At 39.9% G+C, this 25,058-nt stretch overlaps 1 protein-coding gene across 3 annotated transcripts; it reads right to left on the reverse strand.

The window, feature by feature from the left end:
• Nucleotides 1-350: 350 nt before the first annotated feature.
• LOC110538000 (nuclear body protein SP140) lies at nt 351-22,071 on the reverse strand. Of its 3 annotated transcripts, XM_036938068.1 has the most exons (17): nt 21,777-22,071; nt 21,458-21,644; nt 19,446-19,601; nt 15,301-15,475; nt 14,833-15,057; nt 14,507-14,626; nt 13,573-13,706; nt 8,361-8,408; nt 7,769-7,817; nt 7,452-7,580; nt 6,595-6,734; nt 6,329-6,397; nt 3,497-3,624; nt 3,233-3,350; nt 3,001-3,075; nt 1,524-1,667; nt 1,165-1,312 (listed from the first exon to the last, which is right to left on the reverse strand). In XM_036938068.1, exons 3-17 carry the CDS (start codon nt 19,476-19,478, stop codon nt 1,199-1,201), a joined length of 1,701 nt encoding a protein of 566 aa, XP_036793963.1. In that variant the 5' UTR covers nt 19,479-19,601; nt 21,458-21,644; nt 21,777-22,071; the 3' UTR covers nt 1,165-1,198. The 3 variants fall into 3 exon arrangements, with proteins under 3 accessions (XP_021480183.2, XP_036793963.1, XP_021480184.2); XM_021624508.2 differs by lacking the exon at nt 19,446-19,601 and adding an exon at nt 351-459 and having other exon boundaries at nt 1,274-1,312; nt 21,458-22,044; XM_021624509.2 differs by lacking the exon at nt 19,446-19,601.
• Between the last annotated feature and the right edge of the window lie 2,987 nt (nt 22,072-25,058).

Raw genomic sequence — 25,058 nt, forward strand, 5'->3', positions numbered from 1 at the left:
AGGCTACAGTCAAACAAGTAGACCTATGTTGTACAATGTTTTCATAATTCCTGAGTTCATTTTTGACAGAATCCCTGGACATGAATCTAGTGAGGCCTAATCAAAAGTAAGAACCTGGAAGGTGAGGAATTCTAAGGCTCTTGCATGATAAGTTAGCAAAGCAACATTTACTGTGTGAAATGCAATGTTATCACCATCATTCTATTTCAATTATCATCACACACCCATTTTGACTGCTAGAACGAATGAAAGAAATTCATGAAAGGACTAGATGGATAATAATGTACATGCATGTCTGTATGAAGGCTGTATAGAAAGACCAGGGCATGGTGAATATTCCCTGTTGTCTCATAGTGAGATAACAGTACAGACTTGATGAAGGCTCTACTGGCTGTTGGATGCAGTTGGATGCTGAAGCTGGATACTGAATGTACTCTTGAACTCTCTCTCAAATAGATCCTTCAATCATGGCACTGTGATAGACTGCATCCAAATTGTTGAGTAGAGTGTTGGAGGCTATTTTGTAAATGACATCGCCTAAGTCGAGGATCGGTAGGATGGTCAGTTTTACGAGGGTATGTTTGCCAGCATGAGTGAAGGATGCTTTGCTGCGAAATAGGAAGCCGATTCTAGATTTAATTTTGTGTTGGAGATGTTTAATGTGAGTCTGAAAGGAGAGTTTACAGCCTAACCAGACACCTAGGTATTTGTAGTTGTCCATATATTCTAGGTCAGAACCGTCCAGAGTAGTGATGCTGGATGGGCGGGCAGCGATCGGTTGAAGAGCATGCATTTAGTTTTAGTTGCATTTAGGAGCAGTTGGAGGCCACAGAAGGAGAGTTATATGGCATTGAAGTTCGTCTGGAGGTTAGTTAACACAGTGTCCAAAGAGGGGCCAGAAGTATAGAGAATGGTGTCGTCTGCGTAGAGGTGGTTCAGAGAATAACCAGCAGCCAGAGCAAAATCATTGATGTATACAGAGAAGAGAGTCGGACCTTGAATTGAACCCTGAGGCACCCCATAGAGACTGTCAGAGGTCCATTTTGACTGCTAGAACGAATGAAAGAAATTCATGAAAGGACTAGATGGATAATAATGTACATGCAAGTCTGTATGAAGGCTGTATAGAAAGACCAGGGCATGGTGAATATTCCCTGTTGTCTCATAGTGAGATAACAGTACAGACTTGATGAAGGCTCTACTGGCTGTTGGATGCAGTTGGATGCTGAAGCTGGATACTGAATGTACTCTTGAACTCTCTCTCAAATAGATCCTTCAATCTTTCGCCCATCACACGGAACTCTGCATTATCCTTCATTAAAAAAAGACAGACACATTTCTTTAGAAAACATAATAAACTAGAAATGCAATAAACACAACTCATTTAGCCTAATTCATATTTGTTATGGATTAAACAAAGACATTGTTAAAATGTTATACATGCATTAGCGCAATTCCAAGATTTGTTTAAAAAAATGTTGCCTCAAGTCTTCACATTGGATACTGCAGTAGTGCAGTCTTACCCTGTTAAATGTGGCACAGTTGGTGAAGATAAGCAACACATCAGACACAAAGTGTTGCACTGACTGGTAGAGATTCTGCTGCAGCTTCTCCACAACCCTGTCCAGCCATATAGGGGTCTTTATCACACTGGTGTAGTTTCCCACCTGGCAATTGAACATACAGTTGAAGTCGGAAGTTTGCATACACTTAGGATGGAGTCATTAATACTCGTTTTTCAACCACTCCACAAATTTCTTGTTAACAAACTATAGTTTTGGAAAGTCGGTTAGGACATCTACTTTGTGCATGACACAAGTAATTTTTCCAACAATTGTTTACAGACAGATTATTTCACTTATAATTCATTGTATCACAATTCCAGTGGGTCAGAGGTTTACATACACTAAGTTGACTGTGCATTTAAACAGCTTGGAAAATTCCAGATAATTATGTCATGGCTTTAGAAGCTTCTGATAGGCTAATTGACATCATTTGAGTCAATTGGAGGTGTACCTGTGGATGTATTTCAAGGCCTAGCTTCAAAATCAGTGCCTCTTTGCTTGACATCATGGGAAAATCAAAATAAATCAGATTTTGTTTTTGTAGCCCTCCACAAGACTGGTTCATCCTTGGGAGCAAATTTCCAAATGCCTGAAGGTACCACGTTCATCTGTACAAGTAATAGTACACAAGTATAAACACCAGGGGTAGCCGTAATAACTCTCAGCAAGGAGACGCGTTCTGTCTCCTTGAGATGAACGTACTTTGGTGCGAAAAGTGCAAATCTATCCCAGAACATCAGCAAAGGACCTTGTGAAGATGCTGGAGGAAACAGGTACAAAAGTATCTATATCCACAGTAAAACAAGTCCTATATCGACATAACCTGAAAAGCCGCTCAGCAAGGAAGAATCCACTGCTCCAAAACCGCCATAAAAAAGACAGACTACGGTTTGCAACTGCACATGGGGACAAAGATCGTACATTTTGGAGAAATGTCCTCTGGCCTGATGAAACAAAAATATAACTATTTGACCATAATGACCATCGTTGTGTTTGGAGAAAAAAGGGGGAGGCTTGCAAGCCGAAGAACAACATCCCAACCATGAAGCACGGGGTGGCAGGATCATGTTGTGGGGGGTGCTTTGCTGCAGGAGGGACTGGTGCACTTCACAAAATAGATGGCTTCATGAGGTAGGAAAATTATGTGGATATATTGAAGCAACATCTCAAGACATCAGTCAGGAAGATAAAGCTTGGTTGCAAATGTGTCTTCCAAATGGACAATAACCCCAAGCATACTTCCAAAGTTGTGGCAAAATGGTTTAAGGACAACAAGATATTGGAGTGGCCATCACAAAGCCCTGACCTTAATCCCATAGAAAAATTGAAAAAGGGTGTTTGAGCAAGGAGGCCAACAAACTGACTCAGTTACACCAACAACTAATTGGGTGTATGTATGTATGTATGAGAGAGAGAGAGATCCAAGCAAACTTGCGTGGATGCAAGGATCTGCCACAAAGATGTGGTCCTCGTCCGCATGGTATAGACACAGCAGGAGGTACTGGCATTCCTGTCAGAGTAAACACACCATTATGTGACTGGTCAAGGATTGCTTACATTTAATTCTGAATAATTATTTCATGCGAAGTATATAATGATGATTATAATGGACAGGCAATTTGAGGCAATTGGCCCAATGGTAGAAGTCATTAATTCAGGCTCCTCACCAGTAGGTTGTCCGAGATTTGGCGGGTTAAGGCTTCCTGGTAGGTAATTTGTTTGGGGTAGCGCCACGACTGACTGGCCCTCAGTACACAGAATGTACAGATCCATGGACAATCATCCCTGTGATTACACACACACACGCACACAAACATTTCAATAGTGCACAAATAAGCTGACAGCTACGTTTACCTACAGAACAAACAGACCTCTCTTATATCAATCTCTTTCTCTCACACTGTCTCTCATCAACCCTCAACTGTTCTCACCCCATCATGGCGCCATCCACATTCGGAAGATGACATCTCTGATGGAAGGAGCGAGGACACTCATCACAGCATATCAAGTTGCCCTGGCTTCTACAGATGAAGCAGTCATCATCGTTATCCTGATCATGCTGCCAAGACAGAGAAGAGAGGAAGGTGAGAAGGAAATGGTTAACAATCAAGCACCAACTGCCTGTTTGTGTGTTAACGAATATCGTACAGATTGGTTTCCCACACCCTCGGGTGTAAAACAAGGACATGCCTTATCACCAACTCTGTTTGCTATGTTTATGAATGATTTGGCAAAATAAACGAAACAGTTAAATACTGGAGTAGGATATGATGATGAAATGCTGATATATTTTTATGGCAGAAACTGAACAAAACCTGCGGAAAATGTTATTACGTCCAGTCAATTGGTTTTCAATTTTGTGGTGGTGAAGACATTCTTGAGTTTACTAGCAACTATAAATATTTGGGTCTTTGTTTTGATGAACATAAGACCTTTCAATACAGCACATCTGCCCTGGCTGACTCAGCATGTAGAGCTGTTGGGGGATTTATAGGAAAAACAAAAACACTCAAAGATATTGGTTATGCCACATATTCCAAACTTTCAGACATCTGTGCCCTGTTGTGTACTATTCAGCAGGAGTGTGAGATGCTAAGAGGTATCTCAAAGCAGTACTTATTATTTAGGTGTCCACAAGTTTGCGCCTATGCTGGTTATAACTGGACTGGGAACCCAGGGGAAGTGAGATGGAAGGCGTGCATGGTGAGACTTTGGAATAGACTTGCTGGGAATGTTTTTCAATGGGATCTCTTATCAGGAGGAGCCTGGGCAACCAAAATGTTGGACCTTTTCCAGCAGTCTGACTTTTAACATTTGTACGAAGACCAAATTAAGGGAGATATAGTCACTATAAACAACTGATAACACAATATGAAAATAAATGGGTGGGGGAGATACAGGCTAGGGTCTTTTTCCGCCTGACTGACAGGCCCAAAATATACTGCCTGCTGCTCAGGCCCTGAAGCCAGGATATGCATGTAATTGGTACCATTGGAAAGAAAACAGTCTGACGTTTGTAGAAATTTTAAACTAATGTAGGAGACTATAACACACAAGATATGGTAGGAGAAAACCAAAGAAAAACCAACCATATTTATTTTTTGAGAGCCCATGCTAGAACATATAGGGATTCTTTTTAAATCTAGCTTCCAGTATGCAATTCCTATGGCTTCCACTGGACATCAGTAGTCTTTGTTCAACGCTTCAGGCTTGTTTCTTCCCAAACGAGGAAGAATTATGAGTTTTGATACAGGGACTCAAGAGTTGGAAATTAGCATGTGACAAAGAGGACGCGCACCTGCCAATATCATTTTCCTATTAAACATACTTCTTTCCGTTTGAAATATTATAGTTTAATTACATTTTAGGGTATCTGAGGATTGTATAGAAATGTATTTTGACTTGTTTTAACAAAGTTTAGAGGTAGCTTTTTGGATTCCTTTCTCTGCATGTTGAACGAGTGGATTACTCAAATCGATGGCTCCAACTAAACAGACTTTTTGGGATATAAAGAAGGATTTTATCTAACAAAGCGACACTACATGTTGTAGCTGGGATCCTTTGGATCACAAATCAGAGGAAGATTTTCAAAAAGTAAGTGAATATTTAATCGCTATTTGTGAATTTATGAAACCTGTGCTGGAGGAAAAAAGCCTATTGTAAATCGGACAGTGCAGTTAAATTAACAAGAATTTAAACTTTTAAACGATATAAGACACTTGTATGTTCCTAAATGTTTAATATTCATAATTTTTATGATTATTTATTTGAATTGCAGTTTCACAGGAAGTTATCCCGCTTGCGGGGCGCCTAGCCTTAAGAAGTTTCATAAACCCATGAACCTTTTGATTTGATTAAGTGTGAATTTGTGTGTGAGAGATACAGTATATTATGTACAACCTACCTAAAAGCAAGAGATCGCCATGTGTAAGACCAGGGATATTTCCCCTGCGTATTGAAACAGGTCGGGATAATGGTAAAATGGATGAGGAAAAACGATGTAACTATTGTGACCTCGAAGAAATAGAGAATAACATTCATTTGTGCATCTATTGCACTTCCTACCGCGATATATACATTTTTCTTTATTCCAAAAAGCCCGCCAGATTTACCCTGCCAATATGTGGCTGAGTGATGAGGAGAAACTGAAATGTTTTTTTGTACATTGTGTATTTCTGTTTGCTGATTTTTTTAATAAAGCCTGGAATAAAAGAAAAAGGGCAACCTATAATTACATTCTAAAAGTATTTAGCTCCTATATAGCAAAGTGCACATATGTGTATAGATTGTCTGTAGGGCTGTCTCACAGTCTTCTCTCTGATCTCTCTGATCTCACACTTGAATCTTGTCTTTATGCAAGATCAGGTTGAAACACCTTCTGTTGAATTTTTCTGTATTTATTTTTTATTATTTTTACTGGTATAGGGTTATTATTATTATTATTATTGCTTGAAAAACCTTATCTACTTATTATGTACTGATTTATTTTTCATTATTCATGCGGTGCTCACTGCGCAGGACACCAGAAGAATTATCACTGTGAATCATTGTAATGCTTGTTTATGTGTCAATTAATCCCGTAAGGGATGGGTTGCCGACTGATGATTTGACATGAACATGTCATTCATTCATTCCCTATACAGTGATGTTAAGTAACATCTTGGAATTTCATTATTACAACTGAAGCATTCGTTTAACCAATGTGATTGGCTGATTGGTAAGTGGGTGCCACCATGTTCCTGAGGATCGAGGGGAAAACTTACCCTGTCTTTGGCCGTGGAGCTGCACAGCTTGCACTTACACAGGAGAGAGTGGATGACCAAGATCTTACTCTGGAAATGAGAAACAAACAAAGACAGTAATAGAACTAGTAAAACGTTTTTTTAAGAAGGGAAATGTTTTCATCGCAGGTCCTTAAAGACCTTGCAGACTATCTTAAGCCATTCCTTGTACAGTAGGTTGGTAAGTGTCAAACACTATTTTTTCTCTCATCTCCCTTCCTCTATCTCTGTTATCTTTCCGTCTGCACCTCGATGAGGACGCTGAGTGGTTTCCCCTCCCACTGGATGTCTTTCTTCCAGGAGGGATCTTCCAGAGCTGACTCCCCCTTCACAAACTCCACCGGGGTCATCCAGCGCAGCTCCGTACGGATGCTCTTTCCACGCGACCCTGTGTGGAAACAGAGAAGAAGGACAAGCTCAAATGAAACCCAATCATAACCCTAGTATAAATCCAATATGGCACATTACAGCTGACCAGAGTGACATGGGGCTATGGTAAAATAACTTGTAGTGTATTATAGATAATAGCAAAAATTGTGTAATTTACTTCACTTTGTTACGTTTATTTTTGCAGGGACATTTTCAGTACAAGTGCAGGTTTTAGCCAGTAGGCAAACTTTTGACCGTAGTCCCTGGGCAGTACAGACAATGAGCACATACAGAGCAGAGAGCAACACATGACAACTAACACTTAGTATGCAGACAAAAAGAGCAATAACACAATAAGCAACCAAACAAAAGACAGAAAATTAACAAACAATATCTACACACCTCACAAACTACAGACAGGTTGAGTGTTGCACAGTTACGTGTGTCTGAAGGCAGTGAGTTCCAGACATGGGAAGCTCTCACAGTGAAAGCAGTCTGACTGAAGGTGCTTTTCCTTAAGGGAACTATATAGTCACCTCTCATGGCAGACCTTGTGGATCTGCTGAAATGGGTTTTCTGCTTGATAAAAGCACTATGTGGGGTCAGTATTTGAGGTGCAGCCAGAGAAAGAGGGTTGCCAACATGTAAAAGTGTCTCCAGTACCTTCAATAGTTTCAAAGACATGGCAATAGCTATAGAATGTTGTTTATTAAACCTTCTGAGAATAAAATTGTACCTGATACAAACCGATCCTTATGTAGCATTCCATTGATGGCTCCACAGGTGACTTTGAAGACTTCCTCTTTTTCCTGCTCAGCTTCTTCCTCCTCCTCTTCCTCCTCATCATCGTCATTCTCCTCAGATTCTGAAGTAAAGATAAACAAAGAGGTTTAGGGAAAGATGGTTTATTATATGTGTGAAAGGTCAGGCCTGCGTCACAAAACCTTATAACAAACAAAAACACAAAGTTAGAGACAACACCATCCCCTTTACCAGATAGTCATGTCTAAAGGATTCAGAAAGATTCCATTGAGTTGTGATTGTTGTACATACCTGTGATTGAGCCTGCTGATTGGTTAGAGAGAAACAGTGCTCTCTTGGCCTAGATATGAGAAAAGGGACAGACCAGTTTTACATATATCAGTCACATAATAGACTCTTCTTTATCCAATATGGTAAGAACATGGACAAACAAAATGATCATTGGTCAAAGTATGATCACGCACAAGAAATATATATTCATGCCCGTATAAACATCAGAATATCAACGGATAAGCTGTTGTCAAGTTCAGATGTTGCAATAAAACTGATTTATGACTAACATTTATAAACAACATGTATTCAGATGCTATGACGATGCAGCACTTTCTATGCATTTTCAATGGTTCCACATGTTTCTATGCCCAGTATGGTAAGAGGTTGTACTTACAGAAGCTGAATTACCATGCTGTGTTACCGTTTTATTAATTCGTAAGGGACCTCCGAACAGTTATTCAGTTATTACAAAGTATTTTTTACATAGAGTGATGTGGGTGAACTGTTATCGAGATATACAGTATGATGTGGATGTACTAAGCATTTGAGAGCATTTGTAGTTTGGCTGTTAATCCAGAGGATGTGGTATATTGAAAGTTTGGTCTCCTACCTGTGCACTCTTTCTTCTTTTAAAGTCTGGTGAAGTTAAATGACCTTCCTGAGGTGGGTGGGATGGTGAAATGAAGGGGGAGAGAAAGGGGGACAGACATTGCTTTTTAGTGTTGAGTGACTGAATGGCATATCAGTGAAATACCTGTAGAGTTAGTTTCTTTACAGAAAAACAAAAAGGTTATAATGTAGCTATAGTTCGTTGCTCTGTCTGGCCCAATTTTCTGGTATATGTAATGATAAACCGATATGCTGTGGTAAGAGTAGGGGAGACCGGGGTTGGTTGTCTCACGGGTTGGTTGTCACAGTGCTAATTACTACCAACCGAAATGGAGCTGCGTGAATTCTTCAAAATAACGCATCCACCTGGTCAATTCATGTCCGCATGACAAAACATTAAGGTGAGGAGAATGTATGTTTTTTATAAGTACAAGTAAAAAAATATGCGTGATATTTTCTTTGTAAATGTTTGAATTATGGGAGTATCCATGAACGTACGTTTGTTGAAAAGAGGAAAGGGAGAGCTATATTTCAAACCTATTTTGGAGTCTTTAGGTCAAGCCACGAGTTAACCTGCATTTAAAATTGAGTCATCCAGTTGACCTATTTACTTGTGGTCCTGCCTACACCAAACGACTTTAAAAAAAAGTATTATATGAGCAAAATTAAACAGGCCAATTTATATAATGAATATGAATTCGGAGGGTGGACATGATTAAATATTAAAGCCTTAAAGCCTTGACTAAAAGCTTCAGTCATACAAAAGTTGAACTGAAATCCGAACTGGTTTTCCAGCAGATTAGTAAAAATGGCTCACCTCGTGTAAAAAAAATTGCCCTTTTCCCTTTATTGAGATTACAACTTCTCACTTTAGGTTATTTGAAAATAATATATATATCACTATTTTTAAAACAGGCTATAGAAAGCTGGTTGCAATTTCAGTTTTATGCATCAGAAAAGACAGAACAAATATTAGAACAAATAGTATGGTTAAACTCAAATATACTAATTGATTTAAAAAAAAATATATATAATCTTTGTTAATGATATGGAAATGTCTGCTATATCCAAAATTACAACCAACTGATTGCCACATTATCACAAAAGTGGAAGGGGAAGAAGGTAAGGAACTTGTCTCTCGGCCCTACATTAAAGACCAACATTTGTTAAAGAAAATTGCGATTTAAAAAATGTATACCAGTTTAATTTAAGGACCAAAAAATTTAAAGCTGCGCCAGGTAGGTCGCAAAATAGTTAGGAAGAGATTTTCGATGTTGCCGATTCCATGGTACGTGGTTTATGAACTGATACACAAAACAACACTGGGTTAAAACGTTTCAGTTTTTCCATTTGATTATTTTACAAAATTCTTGCAATCAGATTTTGCTGCGAAGAGATAGATAGCCTAGTGGTTAAGAGCCCTTTTTGATGTCCCCTTGAGCAAGCCACTTAACCCTAATTGCTCCTGTAAATCACTCTCTGGATTAGAGCATCAGTTAAATGACGTAAATGTAGCTTGTTTTTGGTCGCAAATGTAGGAATGGCTGAAGATTTACAACATTTACCTGGAACAAACTCTGCATAGAGTAGCACTGCTGCTATAAAGAGGTCACTTCATTGCCTCTCTCTCACACACACATTTTTCCTGTCACACACCGACACACACAGACACGTGTGTTCAAACCCACAAATAGACACACATTTGCTAAAAATGTCATGTTATTCTTAAGGCATACATTTTTTTAGGAATATTGTTTGATCAAAGAAAGGCTATTTCTAAGAATCTGTTTGCTACATTGCTTCACTTCTTGTTACAAAAGCAATAAGCAACAAGCAAGCATTGTGACATCCAACCCCACGATGGGGCTGGTTGTCACAGGTGGACAGAGTGTGTTTGAAGGCTTCTAAAATAAAAGAACATGTTATTTGTCACGCTAACAGGGTTAGACTAACAGTGAAATGCTTACTTATGGGTCCTTTTCTAACAATGCAGAGTTAAAGATAACGAGGTAATTGAGGTAGCTACGCACTGTAGGTAGGGGTATCGCGACTAGGCAACAGGGTAGATAATTAACAGTAGCAGCAGCATATGTGGTGAGTGTGAAAGTGTGTGTGTGTGTGTGAGTGGTGTTAGTATGCATGTTATGTGTGTGGGTGTCAGGGATTGACATGAATTCAAAGCACACACATAATTGACATTGCCGGACTGCACACGGGACCTGAATGCAGTTAATAAACCCTACAGGGTCTAACCCCTACTGTATAGCCTATAAAAGAAAGTGTGCCTCTTTGAGCTGTCATTGTGACTCTTCAGACAGTCACAAATTTGATAGGTCTATGCACAATTCACTACATATGCGTCTCTGTCACAGACATGAAGTCTGTTAACAATTCAGAGAGGCATGAGGGAAAAGGCTATCTTCTCCTGTCCTAGAGCCTAGGCTACTTTCCTATCCAGTCCCAATCCCACTGAAACCCCAAATCCTGACTCATGTCACGCATGATAAATCCTAACTTTATTCTGTAATATATAGGTTGCATTGTGAAAGCACGTCTCTAGCCTACGCATATCAAAATACCTACCGCTGTAATATTTCCCCAGCTTCTCTGCGCTGTCTCGTTCTAGCTGCCCATATGAGAGCTTCGGTAGAGAATGTGTGATCAACAAACGATACGAGAGTAGATATGGATATTAAAGATGCCTTGATATTTAAACTATTTGCACTATTCACTTCCCCATTATTCATGAGCTGATCTGGTATCTTTATAATCATCAACTAGAATTTTCTAAAATATTCTGACATTTGTTTAGCAACTTCGGTCATTGGAATTCTCATTTGACTGCAGTTTGTGTGATTTCACAACGCTATAGTCGGGTTGTGCTCTGTGCGTCCTGAAAGCGCGCTGTGTCGAGATAGCCTACTGCTGAAATGCGCTGAATTAATTGAGGAACATGATAACGTTCTGTTTTGCAAATAACAACAATGTCATTGGAGATCAACGATCCTTCTATCACGGCATCACTACAGATCCGGGTTCAAACCTGGGTTTTGTCGCAGCCGGCTGCATGACCGGGAGACCCATAAGAAGGCACACAATTGGCCCAGCTGGGTTTGGCCAGGTATGGTGTTTCCTCCAACACATTGGTGGGTCTGGCTTCCGGGTTAAGCGAGCAGTATGTCAAGAAGCAGTGTGGCTTGGCGGGTTGTGTTTTGGAGGACGCCTGGCTCTCAACCTTCACCTCTCCAGAGTCAGTGCGGGAATTGCAGCTATGGGACAAGATGGTAACTACCAATTGAATGTCACGAAATTGGAGAGAAAAAATATATATAATGAAAAAATAATTATAAGTTCATTCTAACATTACTAAATAGCAGTTTTCTTTGCTCTGAAATCTTTACATAGTGGTGCAGCGCCCCTCTTATTTGGGGAGAACCCTGGCATCGTGACCATATCTTGGTTGGGCAAAATGGGCACTTCCAGTTGTTATGGACATTTCCAGAGACTCTGGATAATTATTAATTATTCCTGGTATTGAGACTTGGTAGATTCTCGGGAAAATATTAATTCCAAGTGGGTGTATGTAGTGTGTGTTTTTATGTATGTGCTGGGGAGTCAGTGTAAGTATGTGTGAATGTGTGCGTAGAGTCCAGGTTCTGTGCATAGAATCAGTGCAAGAGAGTTATTGCAAAAAAGGGTCAATGCAGGTAGTCTGGGTTGCCATTTCATTAGCTATTTAGCAGTCTTGTTTATAAGTATTATGGCTTGGGGGTAGATGCTGTTCAGGGTCCTATTGGTTCCAGACTTGGTACATTGGTACCGCTTACCGTGCAGTAGCAGAATGAACAGTCTATGACTTGGGTGGCTGGAGTCTTTGACATTTTTTGGGCCTTCCTCTGACACTACCTGGTATAGAGGTCCTGGACGGCAGAGAGCTTGGCCCCGGTGATGTACTGGAACATACACACTACCCCCTGTAGCGCCTTGCTGTTGGATGTCAAGCAGTTGTCATACCAAGTGATGATGCAGCCAGTCAAGATGCTCTCAATGGTGCAGCTGTATAACTTTTTGAGGATCTGAGGGCCCATGCCCAATCTTTTCAGCCTTTCCTCAGGGGGAAGGACCATGATAGATGGACCATGATAGATCCTTAGTGATGTGGACACCGAGGAACTTGAAGCTCAGGACCGGCTCCACTACCGCCCTGTCGATGTGAATGGGGGTGTGCTCGGCCCTCCGTTTCCTGTAGTCCACGATCAGTTATTTTGTGTTGCTGACGTTGAAGGGGAGGTTGTTGTCCTAGCACTACACTGTCAGGTCTCTGACCTCCCTTTAGGTTCTCAACGTCGTCGGTGATCAGGCCTACTACAGTCGTGTCGTCGGCAAACTTAATGATGGCGTTGAAGTCGCGCGTGGCCACTCAGTCGTAGGTAAACAGGGAGTACAGGAGGGGACTAAGCACACACCCCTGACGTGCCCTGGTCTTGAGGGTCAGCGTGGCAGATGTGTTGTTGCCTACCCTCACCACCTGGGTGCGTCCGTCAGGAAGTCCAACATCCAGTTGCAGAGGGAGGTGTTCAGTCCCAGGGCACTTAGCTTAGTGATGAGCTTCGAGGGTACTATGGTGTTGAACTCTGAGCTGTAGTCAGTGAATAGCATTCTCAAGTAGGTGTTCCTTTTGTCCAAGTGGGAAAGAGCAGTGTGGAGTGCAATAGAGATTGCGTCATCTATGGATGACGGGTCAGGGAGAGGTTGAAAATGTTAGTGAAGACACTTGCCAGCTGGTCAGTGCATGCTCTGAGTGCGCATCCTGGTAATCTGTCTGGCCCTGCAGCCTTGTGAATGTTAACCTGTTTAAAGGTCTTACAGTGACTCCATTTTTTAATTAGATATGAAGATAAAAAGGGTCAGCCCCCATTTCAACCCAAGACCTTGGAGTTCCTCCTAATATGAAGAGTGTTGTAAGATATACTGGTGCTGAGAAGAGTAAAATGTGTGACAACCAACGGCAGTCTCCTCTATATGAAATTGTATATGAAACATACCTTTTTATATATATCACAGAGTGTAATGTATGGCAACATTGTCCAAATGACATAGGCCTGATTAGAGTATGAAAAGTGACCAAGCTGTTCAACCTTTCTGTGTTATCACGTCTGGTTGAATTGTGTTTTTAAATGGTCAAATAAATTAAATCAAAATATATGCTGTACCTGGATCAGTTTTCCCAGAGTGGTGCCTCTACAGCGGATACTGCACTTCCAGTTCTTACTGCTCTTCTTCCCCCCAAACTCCTGAAAGCCACTTGGGGTGAACCATCGACCCTGGACCACAATGCATGTCTTCCCTGAAACAAAACAATGAGTAAGTCAGACGTCAACCAGCAACCCCGGACCACAATTCTCCTCTCCCCTGGGACAAACCAATGAGGAAGTCAGACATCAACCAGCAAATCTGAACCACAATGCACCTCTCCCCTGAGACAAATCAATGAGGAAGTAAGACATCAACCAGCAAATCTGAACCACAATGCACCTCTCCCCTGAGACAAACCAATGAGGAAGTCAGACATCATACACACTACCACAAATTAAGACCATGCAAAGTCAAATAGACCGTAATACACATGTGCCTGACTGTGATTGAAACCTGAGTTTTTTGTTTGTTTTAAAACTGTCGTAAAAAATTCCTAGGACCTTTTCTGAGATGTTTGTGGATACGGGCCCTGGTTTTGAGGAGTTTTTAAAGGGGCAACCAGCAATTTGAACAATAACAAACCATTCCACACCACTGTTTCGTTACAAGCTCAGGGATGGTGGTGGAAAAAAAGAGCTATGGAGGCAAGGACTGACCATCCATGCTGTTAACATTCTAGTTTTAACCATGTTTTGAGGGTATAGAGTGTGTGTTTACATTTACTTTGTTTACAAACATTGGAGTTAAACAAGCGTATACAGCATTTTGTTCTGATGGGGTACTTACAAGTTATATTTTTCAAGAATTAATGGGTACATATCATAAATGTATAAATCCAAAAATGTATGTAGCAACTGCAGATTGCCACTTGGTCTCAGGCACGGATATTCGGCCAAAACACATCCAGCATTACACATAAACACATCATTTAAAGTCCTTGTTATGACTTACCTTTGGCCAGCTTGTCCCTGTTGAGCGTGCCTTCTTTGTCCCCACAGGTGACTGGGAGCTGGGTCTTGTAGATGGGCCAGGTCCAGATGTCAGCTTTCTCATTCTTACTGAATGGAGATGCTGCATGGGGACACGGTGGGGACAGTCATTAAGATGTGACTTGAAAAATATATTCACCCCCCTTAAAAAACAAACCTACTACCTACGCTATGAATTCAGGAGTCAATATTTACTCAAGAAAATGTCTGTTTGAAGTTAGAGGTACTTTAGACTTCCCTACTCAAGTCCTCCTCTTTCCCCCAGGGAACATGAAGCCTGAGACTCACAGTAGGTCGGCCTCTGAACTTTCCTCTTCTGACTGGGGTTGGACTGTGTGGACGTGCTGGGCTGCTCCTCCACACTCTCACTTCTCTTTTTCTGGTTCTTCTTTTTCCTTCTTGTCTTCTCTTCCTCATCTTCTCCTTCCGCTGAACCCTTCTTCTTCTTCTTATCCTCCTCCCCCTCTTCCTTCTCCACCTTCTCTGGCAGATTCTCATAGAATGTGAACGACCCTACAAGGGATTGGTGTCAACATTTTGTAAAGCATGCAACCTAATTGGTGTACACCTAATAAAAAATTATTATTATTTCAAATTAGACAGGGCTTTGAACCTCAACTTCAAAGTATCCACCATTGTGACTACATGTATACTCTACTAGGAGTTATAATTATATATAGATATTAACCTATCCATACAAATGCCATAATAATACCATAATAATACAACAATAAGAGTGAAGGCTCCAGAACTGACCGTCCAGCAGGCGGTTTCGGAGCAGGCGTAACGTGGGGTACTGCAGCAGGAGGTGGTCCCTGAACACACATTTCCAGAACACCTTGATGCTGTTGGGCCTCTCTGCCTCCACCCAGTCCAACACCTGGTACACACCCTTCTCCCTCACCTCCTTACTCTTACACCGAATCAGCTTCTGCAGGAGGGGTCAAATACAACACCATGGTCCAATTTGTGGGGGTTAACAATTTGTGGCTGGAGTAGAGAGGTAGATTTGATTCTCTAGATGCAACTGCCATCCCAATCAGTTCCTTTTTACAGACAGAAATTCATGGACACACGTCAGGCATTACTAATCAATGATCATCAACTCCAAAGTCCACTCTTACAATAACATTCAAAGACCTGTTATTTATATTGTTTGTACCCAGCTAGTAATAGGACAGTGAATGGTCTTAGTGTACACAGGACACTCCTAGAATTAGTGTTGACCCAATGAACGCTGGTGATCCTCAAGGAGCCTCTAGCAGTCAAGCCGGGAAATGGTTACAATCGTTTTTCTAATTTTAATTTTTCCCATTGTTTTTTTTAAACACTAATTAAGGGCTGTGTTTCGCCTGTATTTACCCCCCAAAAAATGAAACGCTATTTAGCTGCTAATGAGGTTATCATAAAGAACCACAAATGCCATGATGATCTGGACGAGACTTCTGAATCGAGGCAACGGTTAGAATCTCTGGATTAACTATCTAATGTTAGCTAAATGTAGTCATGAATACATGATCTAAATTTCTTTAAATGGACAATTCTGTGAAATGTATTGTGCAAGTTTAAAATTGACACAATACCAGCAAAGGTGTCAGCTAGAAATGATGTGCAGGAGCTTGCAGGGATTTGTAGTCTTGCAGGATGTCTACTTTGATGCTAATTAGCACTTTCGAATTTGAGCGTAAATAGACCCGAATATATTGATAAAAGTCACCTTCTCCGAGAGAGATTTACAGCAGTCCTGCAGAGGAATGAATGGAATTACTATACAGTAATACAGTATTTCAGGAATAAATGTATTTAAATATTTCTTGTTGTAGTGGAGACAGTAACATTAATATTCAAAAACCAAATAGTTTAAGGAATTGTTACAAATATTTATCTTATGTTAAGCTCACATTTTATAATTTTAAAGTATGCAATAAACTCGTCAAAAATGTATGTATTTTTTACAATGGAAGAGTACCAAGATGGCTGCACGGTGGCTTCAATACAGTAACCACTTTCAGTCATCCAGGGTTTATACACATCATTGACCTTTACACAGGGGTTCCTCAAAGACCCTCGATGACCCTTTCCAGAGCAGTTCCTCAAGGAACCTTTTTCAACCGGCAAGTTCCGCTGGTGTGGTAACCCAAAAGGTTCTTCCAGGAACTTTCAAAATAGGGGGAAGAATTTTACCAAAGAATTCTGTATTCTACAATTTGTTTTGTTACAAGGTTGGATCAGGGTTTTATTCGGTAGAGTACTACAGTACAGTAAGGTGTACAGTAGAGTTTAAATCAGTAGAGTAGTACAGTACAGTTTAGTTCAGTAGAGTAAATTATTAAACAATACAGTACATTATACTGAACTATACTCTACTATGCTGTACTCTAATGTACTGAACTATACTTATTTTATTTACCGTACTGTGCTCTACTGTATTGCACTGTACTCTACTGTATTGTACTGTACTCTCCTGTACAAAATCTGAACCAATTATATACATTCATGTTTGGACCAAATATTGTCCGGACCAAATATGAACCAATCATCCATGTCTATGTTTGGGCTAAATCAAGACCGGTCGTGACAGGACCAAATCTGAACCAAACATAGACGTCTATGATTGGTTAAGATTTGGTCCAAACATCTACGCCCGTGGATGTTGGAATAAAGGCCGCTCTGGACCACACCAAAAAAAGAAAAAAAGAAAATTAAATCCGAACAAGAATTTTAAAAAGACGTCAGCATTGGTCTGTGCTTAGTGGGATTTAGTTTATTGCTGCTATTTCCGCCCAGACATGCCACTATGCAAATTTTATGCCATTAGGAACCCTGACATGTAATCCATATTTCTTTTATATTTTATATTGAAAAAGATGTAAAAAAGTATGTTTTAATCTCAGTCACAATTGTGACTGATAGGAACATGCAGTGCTCTGACGATAATAAAATTAAAACACATTTACCACTATTCCTAAACTGCAATATCTATATACAGTGCATTCGGAAAGTATTCAGACGCCTTGACTTTTGTTACGTTACAGCCTTATTCTAAAATGTATTAAATTGTTGTTTTCCCCTCATCAATCTACACACAATACCCCATAATGACAAAGCAAAAACAGTTTTTAGACATTTTTTAGACATAAAAAAATGTAATATCACATTTACATAAATATTCAGAGTCTTACTCAGTACTTTGTTGAAGCACCTTTGGCAGCGATTACAGCCTCGAGTCTTCTTGGGTATGACGCTACAAGCTTAACACACATGTATTTGCAGAGTTTCTCTCATTCTTTTCTGCAGATCCACTCAAGCCCTGTCAGGTTGGACGGGGAGCGTGGTTGCACGGCTATTTTCAGGTCTCTCCAGAGACATTTGATCAGGTTTAAGTCCGGGCTCTGGCTTGGCCACTCAAGGGCATTCAGAAACTTGTCCTGAAGCCACTCCTGCGTTGTCTTGGCTGTGTGCTTAGGGTCGTTGTCCTGTTGGAAGGTGAACCTTTGCCCCAGTCTGAGGTCCTGAGCACTCCTTTCCTCTTTCCCTCAATCCAGACTAGTCTCCATGTCCCTGCTGCTGAAAAACATCCCCACAGAATGATGCTGCCACCACCATGCTTCACTGTAGGGATGGGGCCAGATTTCCTCCAGACGTGACGCTTGGCATTGTACTGCAGCCCACTTACCCACACACCTAAACCCAATTACTCACACACCCCAGCCCCGTTAACCCTATGCCCTAACCCTAACACCCACATGCCAACACCCTAATATTGATACAATCAAGTACCGGAACACCAATATCCTAGTCATAGTAATATCCCAATATTTACTATATCCCAATATTTACTAATCATATTTACTAATCATAGACCCCAGTTCCTTTTCCAATACACCTCATCCCTGTTGCTTCAGTGCGCCTTGGCATACATTTTTACAAGTGTATGGAAATCTATTGGAGGGATGTGACACCATTCTTCCACAAGATATTCCATCATTTGGTGTTTTGTTGATGCTGGTGGAAAACACTGTCTCAGGCACCGCTCAAGAATCTTGAGATCTGGTGCCTGAGACGGCCATGGCATATGGTTTTCATGCTCATCAAACCATTCAGTGACCACTTTTGCCCTGTGGATAGGGGCATTGTCATCCTGGAAGAGACCACTCTCATCAGGTGAGGAATGATTCATCATAGATTGAAGGTGATCGATCACTCAGAATGGCTGTGTATTTATTCGTGTTCACCTTGCCCTCTAAGGTACTGAGTAAACCAAAACCATGCCAGGAAAATGCACATAATAACAGAGCAGCCAGAACTCTTATTTTATGTTTCCTTTATTTTTTTCAGGTACCTGTATATGCAGCTATTCTCTGCACACCCCAACCCTGTTATTTGCTTATCTTACTCATGTGACTATTGACCTGTATACACGTATCATTTCATAGATAAACCCATAGTACAGTGTTATAACACCAATTTGTCAACTAAGCCTGATTACTCATAAACTGTAAAGCAGGTCTACCCCTGCATAGTAGGGCCGTAGCTACATACAGTTGAAGAAGGAATAAGATTACATACACTTAGGTTGAAGCCATTAATACTTGTTTTTCAACCACTCCACAAATGTCTTGTTAACAAACTATAGTTTTGGCAAGTTGGTTAGGACATCTACTTTGTGCATGACACAAGTAATTTTTCCAACAATTGTTTACAGACAGATTATTTCACTTATAATTCACTGTATCACAATTCCAGTGGGTCAGAAGTTTACATTCACTAAGTTGACTGTGCATTTAAACCACTTGGAATATTCCAGACAATTATGTCATGGCTTTAGAAGCTTCTGGTAGGCTAATTGACATAATTTGAGTCAATTGGAGGTGTACCTGTGGATGTATTTTAAGGCCTACCTTCAAACTCAATGCCTCTTTGCTTGACATCATGGGAAAAATAAATCAGAGAAATCAGCTGAGACCTCAGACCTCAGAAAACATTTTAGACCTCTGGTTCAGGGTCTGGTTCATCCTTGGGAGCAATTTCCAAACGCCTGAAGGTACCACGTTCATCTGTACAAACAATAATACGCAAGTATAAACACCATGGGACCACGCCATACCGCACAGGAAGGAGACGTGTTCTGTCTCCTAGAGATGAACGTACTTTGGTGTGAAAAGTGCAAATAGTGACCCACTGGGAATGTGATGAAAGAAATAAAACCTGAACTAAATCATTCTCTCTACTATTATTCTGACATGTCACATTCTTAAAATAAAGTGGTGATCCTAACTGACCTAAGACAGGGAATTATTTACTTGGATTAAATGTTAGGAATTGTGAAAAACTGAGTTTAAATGTATTTGGCTACGGTGTAAGTAAACTTCCGACTCCAAATGTATGCGGACACAGAGGTATGAAATGTTTGTTTAGTGTCTCTTACACAATGGTATACCTTATGTGAGTTTTGCTGAATAGTCACAAGGGTCCCGGGTTTATCAGAGTATTGGGACATGGCCACAGGTGTAAACCTGGTTCATATGGGTATTTGTGCTGAGATATGCAGGTGTAGATATGTTTTTTTTATTTAAACCAATATAATATTTTTTTTTTTTGGGGGGGGGGGACTCGGTCGGGGTCTCAACTTACTGTTGAGAGTTAGAATAGTAGAATAGCACACAAGATGCAATTCTGAAACTTGGTTGTGCATCAGCAGATTTCCTCTTTATGTCACTCACTGACAGTCACTCAATTAGCCCGTGTCACATAATTAGCTTTTAAAACTGCAAAAACCTCTCCCCACCACATGGCAAAATGTGTAGAATTGCAGGAAATTTGCTGTAAAACTCCAACAACAAAAAAGTTATGTTAAGCAAACTTTTGTTTACCTTTTGTTAATATTTGTTTACCTTTTGTTTTCTGCTAACAGATCCCGCTGTACATATTCAATTATAGTTTTTAATCCCGGTGCTGCGTTAATGTGAGTTAATACCTAACAAACACTTTTTTACAACACTTTTAACATAGGCCAGGCCCTGTTGTTGACTCACATCCCAGCAATAATGCCTTGCATTAAGCCTGGGAAGGAAACACTTCAATTGGCTCAATTTACCCCATGGCCATTGGCTCAATTTACCAAAAGGCAAACATTTATATATTAGCCCACACAGCTACAAGGATACACTTTTATGCTAGGTTTAGGAACTCATATTGAAGCTTACAGAGACCCCAACTAATGTGCTGTATAGAACAATCTTGTAATGATCTACTTTGGTTTAGATACAAGTATCATGATACCTCTAACACAATACATGTATTTGACTTGGTGAAAATCTGTTTTTCAGACATTGTCACTTTCAATTTGGTTTCTTCCTTCACAGACTTCCTCAGATGATGACCTCTTCCTAAATATTTTGTCAAATCTTGATCCAATCTATTGTAATTACAGTAAAATACTGTGAAATATAAACTCTCACCTCAATAAATGTAATTCATTCATCCAATCATTCATTCATTTCAATGATGGTAGCATTTACTTTTTTTTACAGTATAGACCTAATACAGTCGATTTTAAGGTAATGTACTGTGTCATTACACAGTACTTGCTATGATACTGTATTTATATTACAGTAGGTGTACTTTAATATTAAATACATAATTTTACTTGCCACCGAGCTGCCAATAAATTACGTAAAATGCATAATGACCCCTTTAAAGTAAATGTATTGAAAATGAAGGAACATATGTAAACTCGACCCTTAAACATTAAACAAAATATCTAAACATTTCAACTATTTATTTGTTTTTTAGCTTACAGAAGTCGGTTTACAAAAATTGTTTTTCGGTATTGTGACAGATGGGATTAAATTGAACCTTTGAGTGGGCAGGCGGATATGTCTATAGAAATGTTGCGGTCTCTACTACTCACCGTGTGCATTTTCTCTGGAATGAAGTGGTGGTCTCTGAGCTGGTTAAGAAAGGTGTGTGGTTGCTCCATGCACGACATTTCTGTTCTACTACAGCGGAAATACTGCAGTAACTGCTTATCTGTCAAAAAATCCAACGGGTCCATTGGCGCCGATCGCAAATGCAGTCCACCTCTTCAATTCAGTTTTCTTTGTTGAAAAAAAAAATTCAATATTTACCAGATGACTGAATATTATTAACAGTTTAATAATTAACGAACCGGTTCATATTGGGTTGCACATATTGATTCAGAAATTAAAGTATGATTGTAGGCTATTTACATTTCAATACAGGCCCAGGGTGGATAGATTCATTCAGACGATAGACGCGCAAAAGCATTCGAGACGAAAATAGTCTACATTCCAGTTTGGACGATGGACGTAATCAAAAAGTTTTCAGCTGTAGGCCTACAACATGTTGTTATTGTTATTTTCGAGAAAAAAAATAGATCTCCCGCCAGCACGGAAGGCCACTTCAAATTACTTTTGGAAAGTGAAAGTGCACATATGACTGTAGTGTACTGGCCACTCTAGACGCCCTAGACGAGAGAACTACTTTTCCGCCCTTTACGAGAATAGTCCCAGTAAGCAAAATTACGTTAAAAAGACGTCTAAAATACGTATTTTTCCAGTCGTTGAAGTCAATTTATGAAAGGTGAAAATAGTATTCTCCAGATGTTGAAATCAGGTTCATTTTCGGTTCTGATTGAAAGTTGAAAATACATCATTAATAGACCTCTATGTTTGGGCCAAATCAAGACTGGCCCAGACCGGACAAAATCTGAACCGAACACAGAACCCTATGATTAGTTCAGATTTGGACCAAAAACCAACATCCGTGGATAAGGAAATCAAGACCTGTCCAGATGGCACCAAAAAAGACATCTAAGATGTCCAAAAGGCATCAGTGTCGGTCAATGCTGTGAACTTGATCTCCACTATAAAAATCATCTAGACAATATCTCACAATACGATTAGACTAACATTTAGTTTTTAACAGCAGAGATTTGTATAAACCTTACTATCTGTCTCTCTAAGATTTGCAACATTGTTTCAATATTCAAATCCAATTTCCAACTGTCCAAATCAAAACCCCAAAAAATAAAATGTTATTGGTCACATACACATGGTTAGCAGATGTTAATGCGAGTGTAGCGAAATGCTTGTGCTTCTAGTTACAACAGTGCCACTGCACTGACGTTGGCCTGGGGGCTAGGTTTATGACAGCCATAAATACCTCTTCCCCTCTTTTCCCTCTCTCTACCCTACCAAGGTTACATTTGCAAAACCCTTGGTTAACATAGAGATTCTGGGAACATCAGAAGGTGGGGGGAAATGACCTATATTCTGTCAATCCGATCAATGGAACATATGCGGTGGTACTTAATGAATATGATGTCAGTTCGGTTGTCATCTGAGACATTCTCATCAATGATAAGATGACAAACATAAGATAGGGCTCTGCTCAATCAGTGGCCCGCCCCTGTGAAGGGACATGGGATATAAAACTTTTCAAACACACCCTCCTCTCCCTTCCTATATAAGCCCTTGACGACAATATAACCTCCTGTTCTGAGGATGTGAGGATGACGGTCCTATGTCAGAATGATTCAGATAATAACTACAGAATGAAGCCAACATCAGCGTGACCTTTGGTTGCGAATGGTATGAACTTTGAACTCTTATTCACTACAGAATTGATACCTCCTAGCCGTTGAGTTAGCAACAGCAGATGCAAACGAGGGTTAGGAAGGAACAGACAGAGTATCCCGTCTATCACACAATTACTTTACTACAACGTATCCAATTGACCACCAGAGACATTCTTCAAAGGACTCGGTTGGGCAACAGAGCCTTCCATCTACCACCAACCTACTGAAGCACAGCTCAGAGTAAATATTTATTGCATTTTCCTTTTCCAAATGGGCGGTAATTTAGAATGCATAAGATACTGTATTTACGATAGCATAGTCTTCCCGCTCTTTCACTCAAACACAGCCCCTTTTCTTTTGTGTAACAAGCTGTCATATCTGTTCCGCCCGCTAGGGACGTTTTCCTTTATGACGTAATTTGTAATCCAGTTATGATTTAATTATGTGTATATGTAATTTTGTGTGTGTCACGGTCTTCCTACTCTTCATCTCAAGATGAGAGGCGAGAAGGATCAGAGGACCAAAATGCGGCGTGGTATGTGTTCATGGTGAATATTTAATTAAAGAAAGTACTGAACACTGCATACAAAAACAATAAACCAATAACGACGTGAAGCTACAAATTAGACCTGTGCTGACACAAGCAACTAGCATAGACAATCACCCACAAACAAACAGTGCAACCCAGGCTACCTAAGTATGATTCTCAATCAGAGACAACTAATGACACCTGCCTCTGATTGAGAACCATACTAGGCCGAAAACAAACAAATCCCCAAATCATAGAAAAACAAACATAGACTGCCCACCCAACTCACGCCCTGACCATACTAAATAAATACAAAACAAAGGAAATAAAGGTCAGAACGTGACAGTGTGATTAGTTAGGTATTTAGTAAATAAATAATAAAACCCAATTTTGTATTGCTGATTCAACTTGTGAGCCAGGGTTCGTGCAGATAACCAAGAATTTACTACTTTCAGATGAGTCTGAATTAAGATGACGATTAATATTGACAGCTATTGATGTAAAATATTACTAGGTCTTTAAGAGTTTATTCGGAAGATAACAGCTCTATAAATATTATTTTGTGGTGCCCCGTGTAACGGTCGTCGGTGGAAGAAGGTGAGGACCAATGCGCAGCGTGGTAAGTGTTCATATTCTTTAATAGAACTCAGAACACTAAAATACAAAACCAACAAGAGAACGAAATGAAACCGAAACAGTTCTGTCTGGTACAGATATAAAAGAGAAAATAATCACCCACAACTCAAGGTTGAAAAACAGGCTGCCTAAGTATGGTTCTCAATCAGGGACAACGATTGACAGCTGCCTCTGATTGAGAACCATACCAGGCCAAACACAGAAATACCAAATCATAGAAAAAAGAACATAGACTGCCCACCCAACTCACGCCCTGACCATACTAAAACAAAGACATCACAAAGTAACTAAGGTCAGAACGTGACACCCCGACTCTCTAGTTAATTACATTTACATGATTAGCTCAATCAGGTAACATTAATTACGGATAAATTATTTTATAGAATAGCATGTCATATCACTTAATCCGGCAAAGCCAAAGACACGACAGCAGTAACATCTAACAAGTAATCTAACAATTCACCCTACAAACAGCTAATACACACACATTTAAAGGGGTGAACGAGAATATTTACATATATATATTTGGATGAGCGATGGCAAGGCAAGGTGAAATAGATGGTATAAAATACAGTATATACATGTGATATGAGTAAGGTAAGATATGTAAGCATTATTAAAGTGTCAATATTTAAAGTTTTCACTATATATTTTACCTCTTGATGATGTCATTCAAAAAAATAATGTTAACTTTCACTGCTAAGCGGATGACACATGGCTGTACATTTCAATGAAACATGGTGAAGC

This window comes from Oncorhynchus mykiss, chromosome 12 (assembly GCF_013265735.2).
Source record: "Oncorhynchus mykiss isolate Arlee chromosome 12, USDA_OmykA_1.1, whole genome shotgun sequence".
In the NCBI taxonomy this organism is placed as follows: Eukaryota; Metazoa; Chordata; class Actinopteri; order Salmoniformes; family Salmonidae; genus Oncorhynchus; species Oncorhynchus mykiss.

Excerpts from the sequence above, each read along its gene's own strand:
- LOC110538000 (XM_021624508.2), bottom strand. The coding sequence starts at position 21,601 with ATGGACCCGTTGGATTTTTTGACAGATAAGCAGTTACTGCAGTATTTC. Across the intron at positions 6,735-7,451 it reads TAAGGATCGGTTTGTATCAG|GGTCGCGTGGAAAGAGCATC; the intron begins GTACAATTTTAT and ends GTTTCCACACAG. Across the intron at positions 1,313-1,523 it reads ACTGTGCCACATTTAACAGG|GATAATGCAGAGTTCCGTGT; the intron begins GTAAGACTGCAC and ends TTTTTAATGAAG.